The 22,856-nt window shown below is 44.5% G+C and overlaps 1 protein-coding gene across 2 annotated transcripts in view; it reads left to right on the top strand.

Annotated features, from left to right (window-relative positions):
• The window catches only part of LOC126416299 (vacuolar protein sorting-associated protein 16 homolog), a 209,857-nt gene that overhangs the window by 24,353 nt on the left and 162,648 nt on the right, over positions 1-22,856 (top strand). For both annotated transcript variants that reach the window (XM_050083958.1, XM_050083957.1), the window contains exon 3: positions 19,595-19,739. In XM_050083958.1, coding sequence (XP_049939915.1) covers positions 19,595-19,739 — 145 coding nt within the window. The remainder of the gene's footprint in view (positions 1-19,594; positions 19,740-22,856) is intronic.

Raw genomic sequence — 22,856 nt, 5'->3', positions numbered from 1 at the left:
TGCTTTTCCCCTTCCTACCATTCCCCTCAGCTTGAAGTCAGTGCTGCCACTATTTGTTGCCAATAGCCTAGCAGCTGCCAACGAGAAGCAGGGAGGCATGGGGAGTGGTTTGTTTGGGTCTGATTCACTGCGACTGTTGATGCAGCAGCTGGAGACATTGGCGTGTGTACATAAGTTGTGTCTGAGTGATTATGTGAAAGTAAGTGAGCTCTCATTTTCTGACAAAGGTTATGGCTGAAAATTTAGTTGTGAGAGTGTGATTGCCTTTTCTACTTGCCTGACTGTGGCTCAGCGATCATCTTCATGGTGAGTTGGTACCTATTCTCATTAGCACTGGTTCTCAGCTATTTCTGCAGGCATCTCTAATGGATCATGCCTGCCAATCTGAGGCCCATTGTTTCCCAGCAATGCAGGCCCTGCTCATTGGATATAGTTGTACTGACCTGCCCGCAGGCCACGTCTGTCTGTGTGTGGCATAATGTGGTGGATATGTGTGGTTTATCCATGGACCCAGGACTGTGGTGCTCCTCGGCAGGCTAGAGGCCATGGGCAATGGATTTCAGCAATTGCGACTGTCTTACCGCAAATACATTGTGCAGTGTGGAGTTTTATAGACATTTTATTTATTCTAGTACATTTTGGCACTTCGAAAGTAGTTCGTATGTTATAAAGTATGGATGATAAGAAGAAGAAAATTGTGGCAGTCACTGGCGATTTGTATGCTATATACTCATACATTTCTCGAAAGAAAAATCACAAAATACCTGTTAAATGAAATGATCGTGTGGCATTGACGGCCGAGAGGCCCCATCTGGGGAAGTTTGGTTGCCAGGTTGCAAGTCTTCATTCAGGTGATGCCACATTGGGCAATTTGCACGTCACTGATGATGAGGACAATACAACACTCAGTCCATGAGTGGAGAAAATCTCCAACCTGGTCGGAAATCGAACCCAGGCTTGCTACATGGTAGACAAAAATGTTACCACTCAGCTAAGCAGGCCAACACACAATACCTTTAAAATAGTAGGCATAACGCAGTGGAGAATAACTGACAGTAACAAACATAGTAGAACCAACAATTTGTTGGCAGTCACCTACAGTGAGTTTACACAATATTTCCCCCCCCTTATTCACTTCTTTCAAGAGGCCTATTTTTTTCTGAGGTTATTTATGAAATCAGTGAAGGTATTTTAAATCTTTCTTGGGACTCCAAGGAAGTTTATACTTTTGTCACCAAATGTCTTTTGTTTTATTCAAATAAAATGACATCAATGGTCTTAATGAAACATACATACTATATGGCTTGCTTTCTCCATCTAAACCAAGTTCATTACAAAGGATGTTGATGTTAGTACTTAAGATTTTTGCTCAAATGTTTAGAAATACAGAAGTCCCTACACTTTTTTTGTCAACTGATATCTCTACTTAACCTTGAGATCTCAAAATTTGTCAGGGAAAAATGTTAAAACTTGTCTGGAAATACCAGGGAATTTCAGTTGGGGAAACATGTAGCAACCCTGCACACCTAGAATAGCTTTTCATTGCCCCGCCTCCAATCTCCACAATATTCTTGTCAGACCCTATGCTGATTCTGCACCCGTCTCCCTGTCCAATGGCTCCTATCCTTGTGACTAACCCCAGTGCAAGGCTTGGTCTATGCACTGTCTTACCGCCACCTACACCAACCCGTGACTGGCAAAACATATACTATCAATTGGAGAGCCACCAGTGAAATGACATGTCATATACAAGCTGTTATGTAAACACTGTTTAGCCTTTTACATCAGCACGACTACCACCAAATTATCAACTGGGATGAATGGCATAGACAGAGGGCATTAACTGGCAACACACAATATCCTGTTGGTGAGTAATTTTTTATCTATCCAATTAAATTATTATGAATAAAAATAATGTATTAGCTACGTCTATCTTTACTTCATAGAATAAAATTGAAAAGTTATTTCCACATGCTCCAGTGTGTGAACGCATGCCTGGTTCAACTAAAAGGTGACATGCCCTGAAAAAACAAACTGAAGCATTCAGGAAGGGAGGAGGAAACAAACTGAAACTTCATTGGTTGAAAGGTTACGTAATGTTATTTTAGCGATTACAGTACAAAGACAAATTTACAAAGAAATTGACAATATGAGCTCAATATCAACATGACTTTGCACGCCCTCTGTTCTGGATGCATGCTCCGAGTTGATGGAGAAGGGTGTTACAAAGCTGTTGTAGTCTCTCCTGAGACAAACTGGCCCTCAATTGTTTTAACTGGTCCTGAGCACTGACACTGATATGGGGTAGACGTCTATGCTGGTGCTCCCCACATTCTGTCAAGGATCAGTCTGGGGAACTTGGTGACCACAGTAGTACCCTAACAACATGCTGTCAGTTCATAGAGAGCCCCCACGGGGCTCATGGTTCTTTCGTGAGATCATGCGTGGCGCACACAGGACCCCAAGCTATAACAGCCAATTATTCCTCCCCTGGCTGCATTTCCTTCACTGTGCCCTCCCTCCGTATCCTTGCTCCTTTCCCATTGACCCCTCCTTCCCCTCTCTGGCTATCCACCTGGTTCCCTGTATTACTTGCAATTTTGTTCCTTCTGCCTATTTTTCATCCTTTTTGGTGTTTAGGTGCCTGCTTGACATTTGACCTCCACTTCTAAATTTTCTGTTTTTATTGTGAGCCATTTGGGGAAGAACTCCCTTCCTAGCATCTGTGATGTGGATTCCTTTCCCACCTTCCTTCCCCTCTCCTATTCCCACTGTAGCTCCCCCCCCCCCCCCCCCTTCCCCACTACTAAGTCGCCTGCACGTGTAGCCGGTTCACATGGTGCGGCTGTTATGTACCCATCTGGTTGAGTCCCCTGACAACACAGGAATCACACTACTGATACCTGAGTTGTCCGCTCCCCATGTATGCCAAGGAGTGGTTGCTTGTCTTCCTGGATCATTGGAACTCCCAGCAATGGTTGCTGTGCCAGGTGGCTCTTGCTGTGGCTGGGTGGCACCCATGAGGAGAGCCGCTGATAGGAGTGGGTGGTATCATGGCAGATGCTTGGCGCTTGAAGCATATCAAGCTGCAAAAATCTGGCCATTTTAAAACAGTTATCTTTTCGAATGGTGAACGATCATTGAATGCTGCTTCGTATGACCCGGCAGCCTTCCCTTTCCTGGCTACACCATGGGAGGAGGGCCAGGCTCGCTGGCTTGAGATGAAACACTTTCCCCACTGTTTCATCTGTACTAGGATGGATGGGGACACATTCACTGCCACAAAGCCATTGTTTTTTGTGGAGAATATCTAGGACAAGTTTGGTGAAGTGGAGTCTTTCAGTAAGATGTGGCTGGTCTCCCTGTTGATCAAAGCTGCTTCCTGCCACCCAATCTGCAGCTCTTCATGCGTGTGATCATCTTGGCAATGTCCCAGTGTTTATTGCCCCTCACGAATCTATGAATGTGGTCCAGGGAGTGATTTTTCATAGGGGCCTCATCCTGGAAGCTGATGAGGAACTCTATGCTAATCTGGAGTGACATGGTATTTATTTTGTTCAACGTGTGCAGAAGAGTTGCAAAGACAACCACCATTCTGGCTGTTGAGGGTGAGACCCTCCCAGAGAAGGTAAAGATTCTGTGATGTGAAGCTGTACGTCCCAACACCCATGAGGTGCTATTGGTGCTTGCATTTTGGGCCTATGTCTTCCTGCTGTATGGCTGACCCTCTGTGTGGTGACTGAGGACACGCACTCCTTGAGGGAAGCCCTTGTGTTCTGCCACCTGTGTGTGTCAATTGTCATGACCACCACACCCCTCGCTTGCCGGATTGGCTGGTGTACAAGAGAGAAAAGAGGATCCAAGAGTACAAGTCCCTGTATTGCCTGTCTTATGCTGAGGCTTGCCAGAAATATGAGAGACTCCATCCTGTATAACTTTCTTCAACTTTTGCGTCTGTTATATCCTCTCCCTCCCTTCTATTTCTTCATTACCCCCCTCCCCCGACCCCTCTTCCCAGTGTCTCTCAGGCTGGAAGCCTCCTACCACAACTTGGCCACAAGATGCACCATCTATGCGTCCCAAGGTCGCCTGCTCTCTTTTGGTTCCAGATGTTGCAGACGCCTGTACTCCCTCTGTGCCCTGCTCTCCTTCAGCTCTGAAAGAGAAGAAGAAGGAGAAACTTAACTCCCAAGACAAGCTCCTCCCACCTCCTCCCCCGGTGCCGTCTACCCCTTGCAACCTGAGTCTGACATCTTATTTATGGATGTCACCCCATCCTTGTCAGTGACAACCACTGATAGTGACATGACCTCCTCTAGGCTTCTTTGTGTCTAACCTGGACTCTTGCCACATGATCACCCAGCAGAATAGCAACAGATACTATTGTCTCCTACTGGAAATAAGAAGTCTTGTTTCCTTCTATTCTATGTCTATGTTTTGTCTTGATCTTCAAGAAAAGCACTTCTGTGATGACCACTCATCAACATTTTTTGCTTATCACGCATTCTGTTGGAATCAGTCCAGCCCTGTGGTAGCATCTGGCAGGGTCTGCACTTTGGTTTGCTCCTATGTTATTAGTGACTGGATCCCCCTTCATACCAACCTGGAAGCAATAGTGATTAGAGTGCAAACGACTCCAGCAATCACCACTTGCAATGTCTACTTCCCTCCCGATAGGCCACTTCCATAATACAGCTACTCATGCCTCCGGTTCTCCTCCTTTGGAACTTCAGTGCACACCACCCACTGGGGGAGTGCCACTACAACAAGTAAGGGGCCTCCTAATTGACCAATGTATTACAGACTTCAATTTGTCTCTCTTCTGTGATGGTTTCCCTAGCCATTTTAGTGGCGCTCATGGTACATTTTTTGCTATCAATCTCACGATCTCCTCCCATGCTCTCTAGGCTTCCCAACATTGGTCATCCCATGATAATCCTCATGACAATGACCACTTTCTTGTGATTCTGTCATTCCCCTGCTCCTGCCAGGCAGACCGGCCCCCTTGTTGGGCATTCCACAGGGCCAATTGGCCTTTATATACATCTGGTGTGCACTTCGAACCTCCCTCTCGAATTGCATTGATGTGGTCATGCAAGATGTCTCTGCCATTATTCTTCGTGTTGCTGGCACTGCTTTTCACCTATCCACTCTTTCACCTCTTATTTAACTGTAACTCGGTGGACACAGGATGTAGCAGTTGCTGTCCAGGACTGCCAAAAGGCACTGCAGCGATTTAAACGACACCCTTCACAGACCAACCTTCTCACTTTTAAGCATCTCTGTTGTAAGGCTTGTTACCTTATTAAGCAGAGTAAAAAGGAATGCAGGGAGCACTAAGTTTCCTTCCTGGGGATGTATGCTTCATCACAAGTTTGGTCCAAGCTCCGTAGCCTTCTGGGCCACCACTGTCAGTCAGCTGTCTAGGGTCTTAATTTCCAAGCTGCCCCGTGCACTGATCCATTGGTCATTGCAGAACACCTCGTCATACACTTTACGATGGCTTTGCCGTCCTCTACCTATCATGCTACCTTTCTCCAGCAGAAATGCTGAGTTGAACAGACCCACTCTGTTTCAGTCAACACTGTGCTGAACCCTGTAATAAGCGATTCACTGAATGGGAATTCTTGCAGGATCTTACCTCTTCACTTGACATGGTCGCAGGCCCAGATTCTGTCCACAACAAAATGCTCAACACTTGGACATTCCCCACGAGGCAGCATGTCCTTAGAGTCTTCAACTGCATTTGGCTCTCGGGTGCTTTCCCGTCGCAATAATGAGATAGTATAGTTATTCCTGTTCTGTAGCTCGGGAAGACCCCAGTGACTCTCATCACCTACCACCCAATTAGCCTGACGAATATACTATGTAAACTGCTCAAGAGGATAGTTATCTTGAGATTATGTTGGGTACTCGAATCTTGGGGCATTTTGCCCCTGTATCAGTGTTGCTTCTGGGAAGGACGATCTCCAACTGAACATTTACTCTGATTGGAAACAGCAATCCGACGGGCTTTTAGTAACCGCTGGCACCTTATGTACTGACGGTATCCCACATGTTGGTGAAATGTCCCCTTCTTTTAGCCCTTCGTGCTAAGTATAGTCTTCCAGATTCCTTAAATTTAATATTAGCAGATGATTCACAAATGGCTGAACTGGTCCTCAGTTTCCTCCATGAAAGTAGTTTTTATTTCGAGGTAAAAGGTTTTGCTTTCCTCCTGGAGCAGGGGCAGGATGGTTGTTGTTGGGACATCTCTTCATGCCTTCTTGCTCTGGGACTCCATGACCACTCCCCCATGGAAAGACCGCTCTTTTTATCTGTCATTTTCTTTTTTTTAATTTGGTTTCAACATTTATGCCTTTTACTGTGTGTGTTTTAACTTCATTGTGTTATAATTTGACTCCCTTGACTGGATCAACCCATTTTTAGTGGACCCTCTGTGGGACTGATGGCCTTGCCATTTGGTCCCACAACCCCTGTTGATTAATTAATCAATCAATCAGTTCATAGAGACAAGTGCTATGCCTGGATGAGCAGTGCCCTGTTGAAAAATTGCACCACAATATTGTTACATGTGAGTTAACACATGTCTGTGACATACTGACGTGCAGTTAGAATTCCCTCAGTCGTTACCATATCTTACCTGTAGTCATAATGAATGGCTCCACACACCATCAGGACTAACACAGCCATAGTTCTGTAAAATATTGGAAGAAAGACACCTCTTCCCAGGTTGCTACTCTACTCACTAAACGTGGTTTTCTAGGGTAGTGCAGAATGATGGTTCATTGCTGAACACAAAGCAGCACCATTCGTTGACAGCCCATGGCACCTGGTCACAGCACCACTCCAAACACAATCATGCATGGAATGGTAATTCTCTTGTCTAGCTGCTGCTATTCTTGCACCATTTGTGCAGGATGATACAGAATGTTGCAGGGAGTCCATTACTTGTTCTTGGATGGCAGCACTGATGTGATGGGGTTACAATCTTCACATGTGATGGTCAGGTATGGTTGCCTGCCCTCACATTTCCGTATAATTAGCATCGAGCCATGTTCGCATCTGCGTGCCGACAGATCTGGATATTATACTATTTGACCAGCTGGACAAATGGAGGTCCACAATGGGGCCCCTTTCAATCTCTGCCAGGTACTTATGATGCTGTCTTGCACAAATATGTGGCATCTCCATGTCCTTCACAGTTATCGCTCAACATCTGATGCTATTCAGACCCCTTATGTATCATATCAGGCCTGGTAAAAATGCGAATGTGCACTGGTGGCTGCTGTATCTATCACAGAGCATTGCACCTCCAGTCATTTACATACCCGGCAATGGAGTATATGTGTAAAAGTTACCATCATTGTTTTTTGTCAGGCAGTGTACAAAGAAGGGCTGCATGAATGGTTTGTATGACGCATGGGAAGGCATCTTGCAGATATTGAAAAAGCTAAGCTGGCAGACAAAGATAGTTGCCAGCTATCCTGCGAAAGCCTACTTACAAAGTTCCAAGAATCAGCATAAAGTGTGGAATCTGAGAGTATATTACAACCAACTATGTATCTCCTCCATAGGGGCTGCATAGATAAGACTGAACTAATCAATGCACAGAAGCATTTAAGCAAGCATCCTTCCTCTACTTTGTACACAAATATATGGGAAAAAGCTCTAGTAAGTGACACTATGGGAAACACCCTTTGTCACGCACATCAGTTTATTTTTTGCAGAGCAAAGATGTAGCTGTGATATAGTGCTGTTTTGTGGGCAGAGTGGTTTGCAAGTTAACGTAAGTTCATACAATCCTAACATAGCTACCACTATGACCTCTCAGACCGTTAGGTCCAGGAGACAAATTAGACAAAATATGCCCTTCGACATACCAATACTCCCATGTCACATTTTCTTGTAGCAGATGGTCCACATATCACTGTACAATACATCACATGTACCTAGGGAAAGAAAAATGATGTTTTCCTGAATTTTTACTAGTTTCCTGCAATTGGGCTGTTGCTTGAATGAAACAATTCCTTATTCTTCTTTGTTAGACAGCACAAACTTTACCAACAAGCATAAAACAGGAACAAATGAGATTGAATACGTGCTGCTGAAAGTGTCATGCTTACTACGTAAAGAATTTAAATTGGTGACTGTCTAACTAGGAAACATGTTGCCATAAAAGAGATACAATTTATTGTTGCACACAGTGACATTAATAAAAATGCAGTGAAAGTGGTTTACATGTCTCAGACACATTTAACAATTGAGTGCTTCAAAGGTCCGTGCTGGCCTCAGGGGCCTGTGCATGCCCTTATGAGCACATCATCCATATTGGGTGTCACCAGTGTAGTGTTGCACATGCACGGCACACCTGTTAATGGTGGTCAATGGGTAGGCTGCCCCTGGCGGCCACCTCAAGTAGTTGTGAGTGCATCATTTGACTGTCAACGTGCATTACACATACTGTAGTGACCGAATTATGTCTGCTGTGGGTGATAGGTGTAGCAATAGGTTGATTACTACACTCCTCCTCCTTTGTGGGGAGAAAGACTTACATGTTGCAGTCCACGGTGCTGTGACTGAAGAGAAGTCCATGGTGTCTGTGGTAGAGCTGGGGGTGGGAGCCTAAGATGTGGGAAGTTCCTGATCTGCCCAGACCAGCACGTATATGTGAAAATGAGTGGGATGGGATCACTCCTAACTGCCTGTAAACCCCAGTGTGACCACTGGATAGGACAAGTGATGGGAGCGAGAGCCATTTGGATGTTGGAGTCCATGACAAGGGGTGCCGGCATGGGCAGTGAAGATGGCAGGTTGGAGAGGAGAGGCTCTGGTGATGGAGATCCAGTTTCTGTACTTGCTGACTGCAGCACTTTCTCAGTGCAGTGGGAGGCATCAGCACCTGCTGCAGGAAGCAAACTTGTTGTCAGTGCTGACGAAGCCACGACTGATGGGGTAGGGGAGTGCAGCCAGGCCTGCTCAACTCCTGGAGTGCCCAGGATTAATGAAGAGGTGTCGGGCGAGGAGGGGTTCCTGTGTCCATCCTGGGATGCAGCTGGTTTTGGTGGCGTACCGTGAGTCAGTCTTTGGTGTGAACTATGAAGATGCAGTAACTGTAGTGCTTGTGGATTGTCTGGCAGCAAGAGGTTGAGCAGTGTCTGTGGCTAATAGCCATGCTGGAGCTCGGCAGGACTCTTGGCCCCAGTTGGCATTGTTCTGTAAGAGCTTAAAAAATGTGTGACCCCCTTCGCCAGGAAATCTTCCATGTACTCGCACATTTGTATGTTAAACATTCAGACAAGGTGTTCCACCTCACCATTCAACTGTGGATGGAAGGTAGGTGCTTAATGTAGCAAATGTCATTGTGTATACAAAAGTCCTTGAAATATTGTGCCATGAACTCAGGCCCATTGTTCAAATCCAGGGTGCAAGCAAGCCTTCTGTGAAGAATATCTAGGTGACAGGGGCTTGCCAGTCACGTCTGCTGTTGCAGATGGATGACAAATGGCATAAGAAAATGAGAAAAAGCACCAGTCATGAATAATCAGAAAGTGTCTAAAAAGGACCAGTGAAATCAATGCGGACTCTTTTCCGTGGCTGTGTAAGGGCTGGTCATTGCGAAAAAATCGTGCACGGCACCATCAGCTGATCTGAACATTGGCAGCAGCCATGATGAGGAGTTACACCTCCCAATCAATGCCTGGTCAAAACATATGGCAGTGCACCAATGGTTTTGTGCAAGAGATCTCCCCCTCCTGTGACCCTGATGAAGTAGAGGACCTCCCACTGCAGACTCACTGGAACTATGATGCAGGGAGTTTACTCTTCCATTGATATGCGAATAATACCATCCAAGAGGAAGAGGTGATGGCACAATGCAAAAAAATGCCGAAGTGGGTCCAATGCCCAGCCTGGTGTAGTCCGTATGACCTGTGGGAGCACTGGATCCACCACCACAGCAGAGACAATACAGGAACTAGTGAAGGGGGAGCCATCCATGGTGTGCCTCACCTCTCTGTATCCAGTTGAAAATAGAACAGTTCCCCCTTGTGGGTCCGGGGATTAGAATAGGCCCGAGGTATTCCTGCCTGTCGTAAGAGGCAACTAAAAGGAGTCTCACACGTTTCAGCCTTTATGTGATGGTCCCCCTTAGGGTTTGACCTCCATTTTTCAAAATTTTCCCAAAGAGCAAGCTAATTGGGGAAGGGCACCTTACATAGTGCGTAGTGTCCATCATGCGCTGAGACCTCTCGCGTCCTTTGTTGACATGGATCTGCACTTCTGCTCATTCTGCAGCTGTTGGGTGAGGTCACCCTCCTGGGTGCATTTTCCTCCATCCTCTGTGCAGTATCGCTTTCTGCACTGTCGACAATAATGGACTTCTTTCCTCTTTTGCGCATGACATCCAGCACAGTAGCCAGTCCGTTGTGGTGGGGCCGCCATGTGCCCTGTTGGTTGTAGCCCCCTGACCCTGCACTGTTAACTCTTCACATATGCCAAGGAGTAGATGCCCGGGAGGGCCCCTGGTCGGAGTGGATGGCATCAGGGCGGATGACACGCTATGAAGCATAGTACGTCATCTCTTGCTGGTGATCAAACTCCAGCAGTCTCTAAGAGATCAAGGTCTAACTTCAAAGCTAAGAAATACAACCACAAACCTCATATGTACGAGTGTTGATAGGAAATCTTTCTTCTCAATGAAACCTCAGTTTTTTGTGGAGCATTTAGAGGACAAGTTTGGGGAGGTGGAGGGCTTGTCCAAACTGCAGTCAGGGTCGGTCTTGATCAAAACAGCATCCTCTGCCCAGTCATGGGCACTACTTGTCTGTGACAAGCTGGGAGTGTTTTTGTTTCCATCACACCCCATAAGAACTTAAGTATGGTCAGGATATCATATTTCACAGGGACCTTCTTTTGCAGTCTAACGATGAGCTGCACGCCAGTTTAGAGCGGCAAAGGTGTCCATTTCGTCCGGCGCGTCCACTGGGGTCTGAGGGATAATCAGGTGTCCACCGGTGCCTTCTTTTTGGCCTTTGAGGGTGATACATGACCTGATAAGGTCAAGGTGATGATCTACCGCTGTGACGTAAAGGCATATATCCCTCCCCCTATGCAGTGCTTTAAGTACTGGAAGTTCAGCCATATGTCTTTCTGCTGTACTTCCAGCGTCACCTGTTGGGATTGTGGATGTGCTTCACATCCCAATACTCCCTGTGCCCCACCTCCCATCTGTGTCAACTGTGGAGAGCACCATTCGCCTCGCTTGCCAGACTGCGGGATTCTCCAGAAAGAAAGAAAAATAATGGAATACAAGAACCTGGACCGACTGACCTACACTGAGGCTCTGAGAAAATATGAGATGTTACGCCCTGTCCATATGACGTCAACCTACGTCACTGCTACAACAATGGTTCTACCATCTTCCATTCTGCCGTTCACAGTTGGCTCTCAGAGCCGTCAGACTCCACCTGCCCCCTTGATGGTGGGGGGCACTTCTCTCGCTGTTGCTCCTGCACAACCTATTTCAGGAGCCAGGAGCAACGCCCCCCCCCCCCCCCCCCCCTCCCCCCAACCGTCGGGGACGTCAGTCCTCACTCCCTCACTTCTCAGCTGGAAAAGCGTAACTCTTTTTCGGCTCCTCTCACCAGGAAGGGATCCCTTGGGCTACTCCCTTCCCAGGTTCCTACCAGTGGCCGCAGCAACCACAGGTAGCTGGTCATAGGGCTTCACGGTCCTCCTCAGTCCCTGAGACTGGATCAGTGAAGCCCTCCCAGCCAGACAAACCTAAGGAGCAGCAATAGAAACCTAAAAAGAAATAGACCCCCAAGAACCAAGGCACTGCAGTGGCACCCACACCACCACTACCTACAAGCTCTGTGTCTGAGGATGAGGTGGAGATTCTGGCGTCCGCTGAGGACCTAGATCTTGCTGGGCCCTCAGACACAATGGATGTTGATCGCACAGTTACTCATCTGCAGCAGGTGACCCTGAGACATAGACTGCCACTTAGAGTGTTTCATGCCTTCCCGGTCTCATGATCATGTAATCCTGCAGTGGAATTACGGCGGTTTTTTCCACCACCTGGCTGAGCTACGGCAACTGTTAAGCTTTACACATGCTTTCTGCATTGCCCTCCAGGAAACCTGGTTCCCGACAATGTGAACCCCCTGCCCTCTGTGGCTGTAAGGGGTATTACAGGAACCGTAGTGACTATAATAAAGTGTCAGGTGGAGTTGCGTCTGTGTCCTGAACTCAGTATGTAGTGAACCTGTGCCCCTTCAAACCCTTCTTGAAGTTGTGGCTGTCGGGATAAGGATAACACAGGAAATAACTGTCTGCAATGTATATTGTCCTCCAGTACCCCTGAATGTATTTGCTGCACTGATTGATCAACTCCCTAAACCTTTCCTACTTTTGGGAGATTTTAATGTGCATAACCCCTTGCGGGGTGGCGCCATGCTTACTGGCTGAGGTAGGGAGGTCGAAAATTTACTATCACAAAATCAACCTCTGCCTCTTAAATACAGGTGCCCACATGTATTTCAGTGTGGCGCATGGCACATATTCAGCCATTGATCTCTCGGTTTGCAATCCTGGCCTTCCGTCTATCCACTGGAGAGCACATGACAACCTGTGTGGTAGTGACCACTTCCCCATCTTCCTGTCACTCCCCCGGGATCATGCCCATGGACGCCTACCCAGATGCACTTTAAACAAGGTCTTCACCTCTGCTGTCACTGCTGAATCTCCCTCACATGGTGTCATCGATGTTGTTGTAGAGCAGGTCACAACAACAATCGTATCTGTGGCGGAAAATGTGATCCCTCGTTTTTTAGGGTGCTTCTGGCGAAAGACAGTCCCTTGGTGGTCGCTGGAAGTCGCTGAGGCAATTACAGTGCATCGGCGAACTCTACAGTGACATAAGCAGCACCTTTCCCCAGAGCACATAATAGCCTTTAAGTGGCTTCGTTCCTGCGTTCGCCAGACGAAAACAGGAGTGTTAGGAGAGGTACGTGTCGACCATTTGGGTGCCATACATCACCTTCCCAAGTCTGGATGAAGATTAGGTGTCTTTTTGGGTACCAGACCTCAACATGTGTCCCTGGCATTAACATCAGTTGTGTGTTATCTACCGACGCAAACACGATTGCCGAGCACTTTGGTCAAGCCTCTGTGTCGGAGAACAGAATGGTTGGCAGTGCCCTCAACATTGCATTTATTCAACCCAGTGCACCACAGTGGCATTCACCTGGTGATGGGAGCTTTTAGAATGAATCCGGTGACCAGTGTCCTGGTGGATGTCGAAGTCCCTCAATTGGAGGTTAGGTGTGCACAACTGCTTGCCATTTACGTCACACACGTTCGTAGTTCTCCTGCACATCTGAATTACCGTCTCCTTTTCCCAACCACGGCGGTTCACCTCCCTCATTGACGGCCCAGGTCAGGGCTTAAGATTGCAGTTAGCGTCCAGTCCCTTCTGTATGAACTGGAGTCCTTCCCATTACCACCTCTCCTCGAGGTCCATTCATGTACACCTCTATGGTGTACACCTATGCTGCAGATTCTTCTGGACCTTTTGCATGGCCCTAAGGACTCCGTTAACCCTGTGGCTCTCCGCTATCACGTCCTCTCAATTCTCGACATGTACCAGGACCACGAAGTGGTTTACACTGATGGCTCGATGGCTGATGGTCACATAGCCTTTGCGTATGTTTATGGAGGACATATTGAACAGCACTCCTTACCAGATGGCTGCAGTGTTTTCACTGCAGAGCTGGCGGCCATATCTCGTGCTCTTGAGCACATCTGCTCATGCCCTGGTGAGTCATTTCTCCTGTGTACTGGTTCCTTAAGCAGCCTATAAGCTATCAAAAGTGCTACCCTCACCATCCTTTGGTAGCGTCCATTCAGGAGTCCATCTATGCCCTGGAATGGTCCTGTTGTTCAGCGGTATTTGTGTGGACCCCAGGACATGTCGGAATCCCAGGCAACGAACTTGCCGACAGGCTGGCCAAACAGACTACACTGAAACCGCTTCTGGGGATGGGCATCTCCGAAACTGACCTGTGTTCTGTCGTACACAGCAGAATTTTTCGGCTTTGGGAGACGGAATGGCATAACAGTATGCACAACAACCTGTGTGGCATCAAGGAGACTATGAATGTGTGGAAGTCTTCCATGTGGTCCTCTTGCAGGGAATCAGTTGTCCTCTGCTGACTTCGCATTGGCCATATGTGGCTAACGCATGGTTTCGTCCTCCATCGCGAGGACCCACCTCAGTGTCGCTGGGGCTTACCAATGACAGTTGTCCACCTCTTGCTGAACTGCCCACATTTAGCTGCTGTGTGGCGTATTTTTAACTTTCCCAGCACCCTACCTTCAGTGTTGAGTGACAATGCGTCAACAGCAGCTTTAGTTTTATGTTGTATTCGTGAGGATGGGTTTTATCATTTGATCTAAGTTTTAGTGCATGTGCTTTGTCCCTCTGTGGCCTCCACCCGAGTGCTTTTGAGATGGAGGTTTTAATGTGTTGCAGAGTGGCTGGCTTCTCCTTTTTATTCTCATGGTCAGCCAGCCATGGTAATCTACTCTCTTGTTTTGATCTCTTCTACATGTTTCTTGCGTCTCTCTGTGGTTTTCTTGTCCGATTTTGTCCATTTTAGTGTTTGTTTGCCCTTCTGTCATTCTTGTGGTTTTCTTCTTTCTTCCAGCTGTGGTGTTTTGTATGTCTTAATTATTTTACTCCCATCTTTGTGGAATTATTTTAATTGGAATGAGGGACCGATGACCTAGCAGTTTGGTCCCCCCCCCTCCCCCCCCCCCCCCCCCTCTTATCAACCAACCAACAAGCAACAGAACAGTTCCTCCTGGTCAAATGATGGTTCAGGGCCCGTGAGGAGCCAGGACAGAGAATCTGCAATGTGGGGTGAAAGTGGGTCTCATTATTGTACAAGGACAAGAACGGAGGCCAATGTTCAAGACAATGAACGACTTCATTCAGTAAGTGTGCTGATGGGCTAAATGGGGAAACATGGGGAAACCAAGGGCTTATGGTCAGTAATGAAATGAAATTTTGCACCATACAAGAGCTAAACAGGGAAACCTCGGGCTTATGGTCAGTAATAAAATGAAATTTTGCACCATAAAAGAACACATGAAATTTTTTAAGGCATAGATGATAGCAGCAGCAGCTTGTTTTTCCACCTGAGTATAATGTTGCTGAGCCAAGCTGAGTGTTTTCAATGCAAGGGCAATAAGCTCTTTGGAGCCATCTGAATAGTGATGGACCAGGACCACCACCACCCTGTACTGTGACACATCCGTGGCCAGGACCAGATGCTTGCTGGGTTGAAATGTGGCAAGACATGGCACTGGGTGAAGACTATCAATAAGCTGCACAAAAGTACACCCACAGACTGCAGACCAAATGAAAGGAGCACTTTTCAAAGCAACAGATGCAAGGATGGGTGACATTAGCCACTCTGGGAATAAACTTGTGATAGCATGCTACTCTCCTGAAAGATGTATCGGGCATAATCATAAAGACAGCGACATGTTGTTCCATGGGGTGTATGCTGTGCTGAGAAATTTCATGACCCAAACAGACAATGGAGGACTGGAAAAAGTGAGAATCAGTGGTGTTACATTTGAGGTCTGTAGCCTATAACAGTAAACAAAGAACAGAGGTTACGTTGGTGATCCTCTGTGGTATTACCTGTCACGTTGATATCATCAAATAGTAATACAATGAGGGACAAATATCATAACTTGTTCTGAAAAATGTTGAAAGATGGCATGTGCACTAGCAAACAAAAACATTAGCAGTTGATACTAATAGAGGCAAAAAGGTGTATTAACTGCAGGCAACTGTTATGCTGAAACTTCCTGGCAGATTGAAACTGTGTGCCAGACCGACACCCAAATTCAGGACCTTGGCTTTTCGCAGGTAAGTGCACTACCATCTGAGCTATCGAAGCATGACTCACAGCCCGTTCTCACAGCTTTACTTCCACCAGTACCTTTTCTCCTACCTGTCAAACTTCACAGAAGCTCTTCTGTGAAATTTGCGGAAGTAAAGCTGTGAGGATGGGTCGTGAGTCGTGCTTGGATAGCTAAGATGGTAGAGCACTTGCCCGCGAAAGGCAAAGATCCTGATTTCTAGTCTCGGTCCAACACACAGTTTTAATCTTGCGGGAAGTTTCATATCGGTGTACACTCCACTGCAGAGTGAAAATTTCATTCTGGAATGTCAATGGACTCCAAAGATAGGTTTCAGCAAAATTGATCTTTGAAAGAATTGCCCCCCAGCCAACTTCATGAACAACTCCTCTGGGCAAAGTAGGAAGTAACGATCGATGACTGCCAGTGCAGTAATAATGACCTTGAAGTTATTACAAAGCTGAAGCAGACCGTACAGCTTCTTTACAATCACTAGGGGTATAGCCCATTCACCTGAGGAAGTTGGTCTAATCACTCCCAATGATACATAGTTGTCCAACTCTGTCTTAACATGGTCACATAAAGCTACTGGCACTGGCTGCACCTGAAAAAATGTGAGGGCGGGCATAGAGTTTGAGAGTGATGTGTGCTGTAAAATTGCTTCCACAACCTAACCTCGGGGCAAACAGATCCGAAAGCTCAGAACACAAGGAATCGAATTTGTGACAAGGCATTTGGACTGACACCAGATGCACTGCGTCTAAATGGAAACACCAAAAATAGCAAAGGTTCTAATCCGAACAGCTATTGTTAACCACAAATTAAGTAACAAACTGACCTGTAAACTGTGTTGGTCATAAAGTGGCCAAGAATAGGAATCTGTGGTTTGTTATCACTTACCAGTTGACACTCAACAAGTGCCAATGATGGGAACCATAATGTGATATAATTCTGAGAGTTGAGTAGGACACCATGGCCCCTATGTCAGCTTCCAGGATTAATGGCTGATCCATAACCCGAACAGGCCATGAAGACCCCACAGTACTGACTGGCCGCCATGTCATCCTCAGTCCATATGCGTCACTGGATGCGGAGTCCATAGGTGTCACTGGATGCGGATATGGAGGGTCATGTGGTCATCACACCGCTCTCCCAGCCGTATGTCAGTTTCCGAGACTGGAGCCACTACTTCTCAATCAAGTAGCTCCTCAGTTTGCCTCATAAGGGCTAAGTGCTCCCCACTTGCCAACAGTGCTCGGCAAACCGGATGGTCACCCATCCAAGTGCTAGCTCAACCCGACAGCACTTAACTTCAGTGGTCTGTTGGGAAGCAGTGTTACCACTGCAGCAAGGCCATTGGATCCATCACTCACACTTCCATGAAAAGTTGGTTCTAGCTTGCAGAATGTGGCAAGCACATTGACGGAATGTTATGAATATCAACATACATTGATTCCTGCAATGACTCCTGAGGGGATAGGGTTTAGAGATAGACATACCTCTGCTGTGTGAATTTTTCTTTCTTTCTTTTGTTTTTCTTTTTAACGTTTATGGTGAGAGGCTCTCTGCATGGGACAGGTTGCCCACTTGTGCTGTATGAAACAAGGGTCACAAAGAAAATGGTGTTCACTGTTCTTGCTTCTGACAACATGTTTGTCAATGTCAGCCCAGTGGCTTGTTTTTACTGCAGCTACGTCCTCTTTCCCCCAGCACACTAGGCTCCATTTGCCGGGGCTGCATACTGTCAACAATGGTGACATCAGTCCAGGCCTCTAGTTGGTGGCGCGTGTCGTGGGAGTCCTCAGACGACTGTGCACAGTATTCATTTCAAAATCTTTTCATATTTGGGGTCCTCAAATTGAATGACATGTTGACACATCTCCTTAACTGTGGTGGAACAGATGATTGCATCTCTGACCATGGTGTCCACATAAGACTCCTGAGAGTTAGCTGTGACCAACCAACACTTTCAAGTGAGGCTGTGGAGCTCGACTGTTCAAGCCTGATGTGACTGCTGCGACAGTGACATTGGTAGAATTCAACACACACAAGTGTATGCTTTTGGCGATAGGAGGAGAGTAAACTAGACATGTCATAAAGTGACATTGGTTCTTGTGGAGAAACTAATTGGCTCAGTGAATGATATATAAATGGGGGTTTCACGGTAAGAAAAGAGCCTTACAGTCCTCTGCGTTGGCCCCCAGAACACCATGAAATGTTCATGAAGCTGCTTCTTGTAAATGCCCCATGCTTCCATGGATTCATCTTGGGGGGGACAGCGGCATTTCAACACATCTGTGTGTGCTTGCTTGCGTGCTGTTGTTGCAGATATGACTGTAGTAAAGCCTCCATGGAAGAGCCGTATGACAGAAAAACTACAGAATCTGTAGCACATGAAAGTTTCAACCCTTGAGATTGACATTTATGCTCTAAGTTGAAACATGAGGAAATACACAGTTGTAAAAGAGATACAATTTATTGGGTCATGGAGTGAAGTCAACAAAAATACAAGAAAGTAGTTTACACATCTCGAACTGATGGCCGTGGAGGTCTGTGCATGCCCTTACAAAGATGCTATCCATGTCAGGTGTCGCTGGTGTAGTGCTGTGCGCACGTGGTGGACCTGGTGGATGGTGGTTGATGGACAGGCTGCTCCAAGCAACCATCTTGAGTAGTTGCAGGTGTGCCGTTCGAATGTTGGCACATACTACGCTTGCTGTAGTGGCCCATTTTATGTCTGCTGTGGGAAGTAGGTGGAGTAACTGGCAGGTGATCGGGCATTAAGAATATTGTTAAATTGCATAATTTCAGAAGTTTTAATCTGGATGTAAATGTACTCAGTAAACTAACTTCCTGATGAATTTATGTCATGAAATGAGTCTGCTTTTTCATTCTCAGTTTGCAGCAAACATTAACTCCTAAATGTTATTTGTTTCTGCCAGTAATGATCGGTTTCAACTGACAAACTGCCTATTGGCTTCTGTCTCAGGTTGTTCGCCCGACACTCATCTGATGATTTTACTGACATTTCGCCAACACAAGTGGCTGGCATTGTCAAAGCTTCACCCTCCATTGCCGGTGGTGAACTGGATGGGTGAAGCTTTGACAATGCCAGCCACTCGTGCTGGCAAAACGTCAGTAAAATCATCAGATGAACGTCGGCCGAAGAACCGGAGACATAAGCCAACAGCCAGTTTGTCAACAAGTGGCCACGAAAGCCTTAACAATTTTGGTTTCAACTGAACTGAGATAAACACAATCACTCGTGTCCAGTCTCACACGATACAGAGTCTTATGTAACATATGTAGCTAATCCAAGAACAGCACTTCTTTGCTAACTTTTTTTTGTTTTCCTTTTATTTCAGTGATACTTTTTTTGATGAAAGAAAAAAAAAAAATCTTCGAGCCTGGTGCAAGCATTTTAATTTTATAACACTGTTTTGATTGTATGTCAGTTCCACTGCTTGTTCCATATAAAAATAGGATTCAGGAATTCCATGTCAGTGGCACAAACCAGTATCTATAGAGTCAGTCCTATTTATGTATAGGCATACTGTAGTTGTGTTAATCAAGATAATGCTTATACTGTAATGTCACTGTTAATGTTTGTATTAAAATTAGAGGCAAATTTAAATGTGTTCCACAAATTTTTCAGGAAGCAAAAGACGCAAAGATTCTGGAAGCAAGAATATTTGCGAGCGAGAGTGGAACAGGTGTTGCTGTACTAACATCTTCCTATCGCATATTTTTAGTCAACAGTGTACTTGAACCAAAGGTCTACAGACTTCCAGAAATTCCTGGTAATAATTTTATTCTAATGAAACATTTTGCTGTGTTTGAAAGCAGTTAGTTTGTGTGTGTGTGTGTGTGTGTGTGTGTGTGTGTGTGTGTGTGTGTGTGTGTGTGAGAGAGAGAGAGAGAGAGAGAGAGAGAGAGAGAGAAGGTAGAGGAGAAGAGGGAGGGGTGGAGGGGAAGGGGGCAGTGGGAGACTGAGGTTCACGTCCCCATACATGCAGGTCCAGATTTGTGCTAAGAAAATGAAGGGGGAAAAAACTGGAAAATAAAGATGGTAATGAAATGCATCTTCATTTGATGTGGGTATATTGGAAACTTGTCAGTTAAACATTGTTGCTGTGAACAATAGCAGCAGAAAAGTGCCGCCACAGTAATTCTTATTTTTACATGATTTTTCTTGTCTTTAAGAATTAGGATGAACTCAGCTATTTTTATTTATGTATTTACTTTATATCTTTGATGTACCTCCTTTATAATTGTTCTGGAACCATCTCCTGTTTGCTTTGAGATGGAAGATTGTGACTCACTGTGATTGTTGTGAAGGTTTGTTGCAGCACATTTTCATTATGACATAGGACCAGTTAGCAACGTAGCTTTAAAACCATTGGCATATAATTATTATTCACAATATTCTAAGTTTTACATTTTTTCACTATCAGTAAGCAGATTTTATTACTCTTGAGCTCTGTAAGTATGGATTGTTATCTAAATTCTTCACATCTTACATTTACTACAGACAGTCATACTTATCAGCCTTGTTTTATGTACTATTACCAAAATGTTTGTAGATATATATTGTTATCAAAAGTTTCAAGAAATGACTTAACTGTTTTTTACAGAATGTGAGACACACTTTATTCTTTGAAAAATTGCCTCCAAAATTCAGATGCGTCTTTACTCAAAATTAATATAAACAAGTACGGCATTTGATTTAAAATTGCTACCAATCGTAAAAATGGCCATATAGTTGATACTGCTGGAAACCTATCTCTCTCTGGCAAAATTGGGTTCAACATGCAGCAGCAGTCTACCAATATGAAGAACATAGGTTGCAGGGATTCACAAGCTTGCTAATGATGTCTCCTTCTTGCCCCACCATGACAAACCCAGAATACTATGTAGCGTCATTCCGGTCTACAGTGCCAGTGAATTTGAATTGGAAGCTTTTTGAATGATTTTGTGAGGCCTTTAGCTGCCATTCTCTTTATTTTATGTACAATTGTACAATTTTGGCCCTAGGTCATTTCCGGATATCTAAAATGGAAGCATTATACATTGCATATGTTAGTGACACTTGTGATTTTGGCATAGGTACAAATCATTTCTGCAGATATATGAGGTACATTATAACTTACTTTATGGATGATTCTTTCGTAGTATTGGGTCAGTCCGTATGAAGTGGACCAGTGAGGGTTGCTTGACCATTTTTAAATATTTTAATTTTTTTACATGTCATTGCCCTATATTTGAGAAGTTCAGAACAGTTTTTAAAAATAATTTATCTTGCACCTTTACTGGATGGTGGCCATTTTTATTTCTAGGTGTGCAACGATTTTTCAGTCTGTAGACGTTAGCGAAAATTTGAATATCTCTGCACTGGGTTATGTTACAACATTGCAATTTATGTGATTGTTTTTAGAAAAGTGTCCTCTACAACATTGTCTATTACACAAAATACGCTAAATTCAAAAATAATCAGTCTAAATGACCTCCAAAGTTTGGTATCGAAATTTTTCAAAAATCCACTTGTTAGGCCCAAATATAACAAACAAGGAGTGATTTATGAGAGTCTATTTTTTCCTATAGTTAGATATCATACACTACTAGCCTCATATAGAGCAAGAACACTTACAAATGTTTCCTTAATTTTTTATGAATTTTTGAAATTTGAAAATTCTCATTTTTTGTAAAGTTTGGGGTTATTCTCTCAGGTGGGACTGAATATAAAAATATGATTTTTGCGCAGTTTGTACACCTATATGATAGCAGCATACTGTAAAAATTTCAACATTGATATCTGACTGTGAACAAAGATATGAATTTTTGAAAATGAGGAAATGATTCACATTACTCTACAACTGATCTTAGGGGTGTTGCCTATTTAAATGATTTATTGTTTCATTATAATAAAATTTAATTGTGACATACATTTAGTTAACACTATCACCCAATATTCATTTAGTTTATTTATTTTTAATATTGCAGTATTAAACAATAGGAGCTTTTGCTTTTGTTCTGTGGTAATAAAAATGCTTGGAATTATGCTTTAATAATACAGATACCAACATAATTTCTAAAGAAGAAGAAAACCTACCACCAGCATCATCTGGCTCTGAATATTTGAGCTTAATAGAGAAATTAAAAATTAAATGTTCAGTGACATCTAAAGAGGACAAAGTTAAAATTTTAAGTTTGCTCCCTGACTCATGGTCAAAAGGGAAAAAAAAAGTTCATGATTCCAAGGTATCTCATCGTTTGGTTAAACTAATCTGAAAATTAGTGAAAGAACAAGGGATTCTTCCAGTTTTAGGGAAGAAGAAAGGAGTAGGTATAAGTGAGGAAACAATTAAAAAGGTCCAGCAATTTTTTGAAGATGATGAAAGCAGTAGAATGTGCCCAGGTTGCAAAGGTAGCAAAAGAGTTGTTATAAATGGAGTTCAAGTAACAAAGCAGAAACGACTAGTGCTGTCAAATTTAAATGAACTTTATGTAACTTTCAAAAATTCTCATCCTGAATGCAAAATTAGAAGGTCAAAATTTTTCGACTTCCTCCCTAAGTGGTGTATTTTGGCTGAATTCACAGGGACACACTCCGTATGTGCTTGTTTATATCATCAAAATGTCAAATTGATGATTACGGGTGCAAAACTCAGTGATATTAACTACAAAGAGTTACTAGATTACAGTGGTTAAATCTCAGGAAGAGTACTTGGAATCTTTAACTGATAACTTATAAAAACTAAAAAGTCACCACTATTTTTCTAAAATCCAAAGTAAGTTTTTGAAAGACAAAAAAAGCACAACTTCATGAAACTGAATGCATAGTGCTAGCTGATTTTTCAGAAAATTTCACATTTGTGATTCAGGATGCAATACAAAGGTACCACTGGGTCAATGACCAG

Source organism: Schistocerca serialis, chromosome 8, assembly GCF_023864345.2.
Source record: "Schistocerca serialis cubense isolate TAMUIC-IGC-003099 chromosome 8, iqSchSeri2.2, whole genome shotgun sequence".
NCBI lineage: Eukaryota > Metazoa > Arthropoda > Insecta > Orthoptera > Acrididae > Schistocerca > Schistocerca serialis.
The sequence above is the reverse complement of the archived record's forward strand: the minus strand, read 5'-3'. Positions and strand labels throughout refer to the sequence as shown.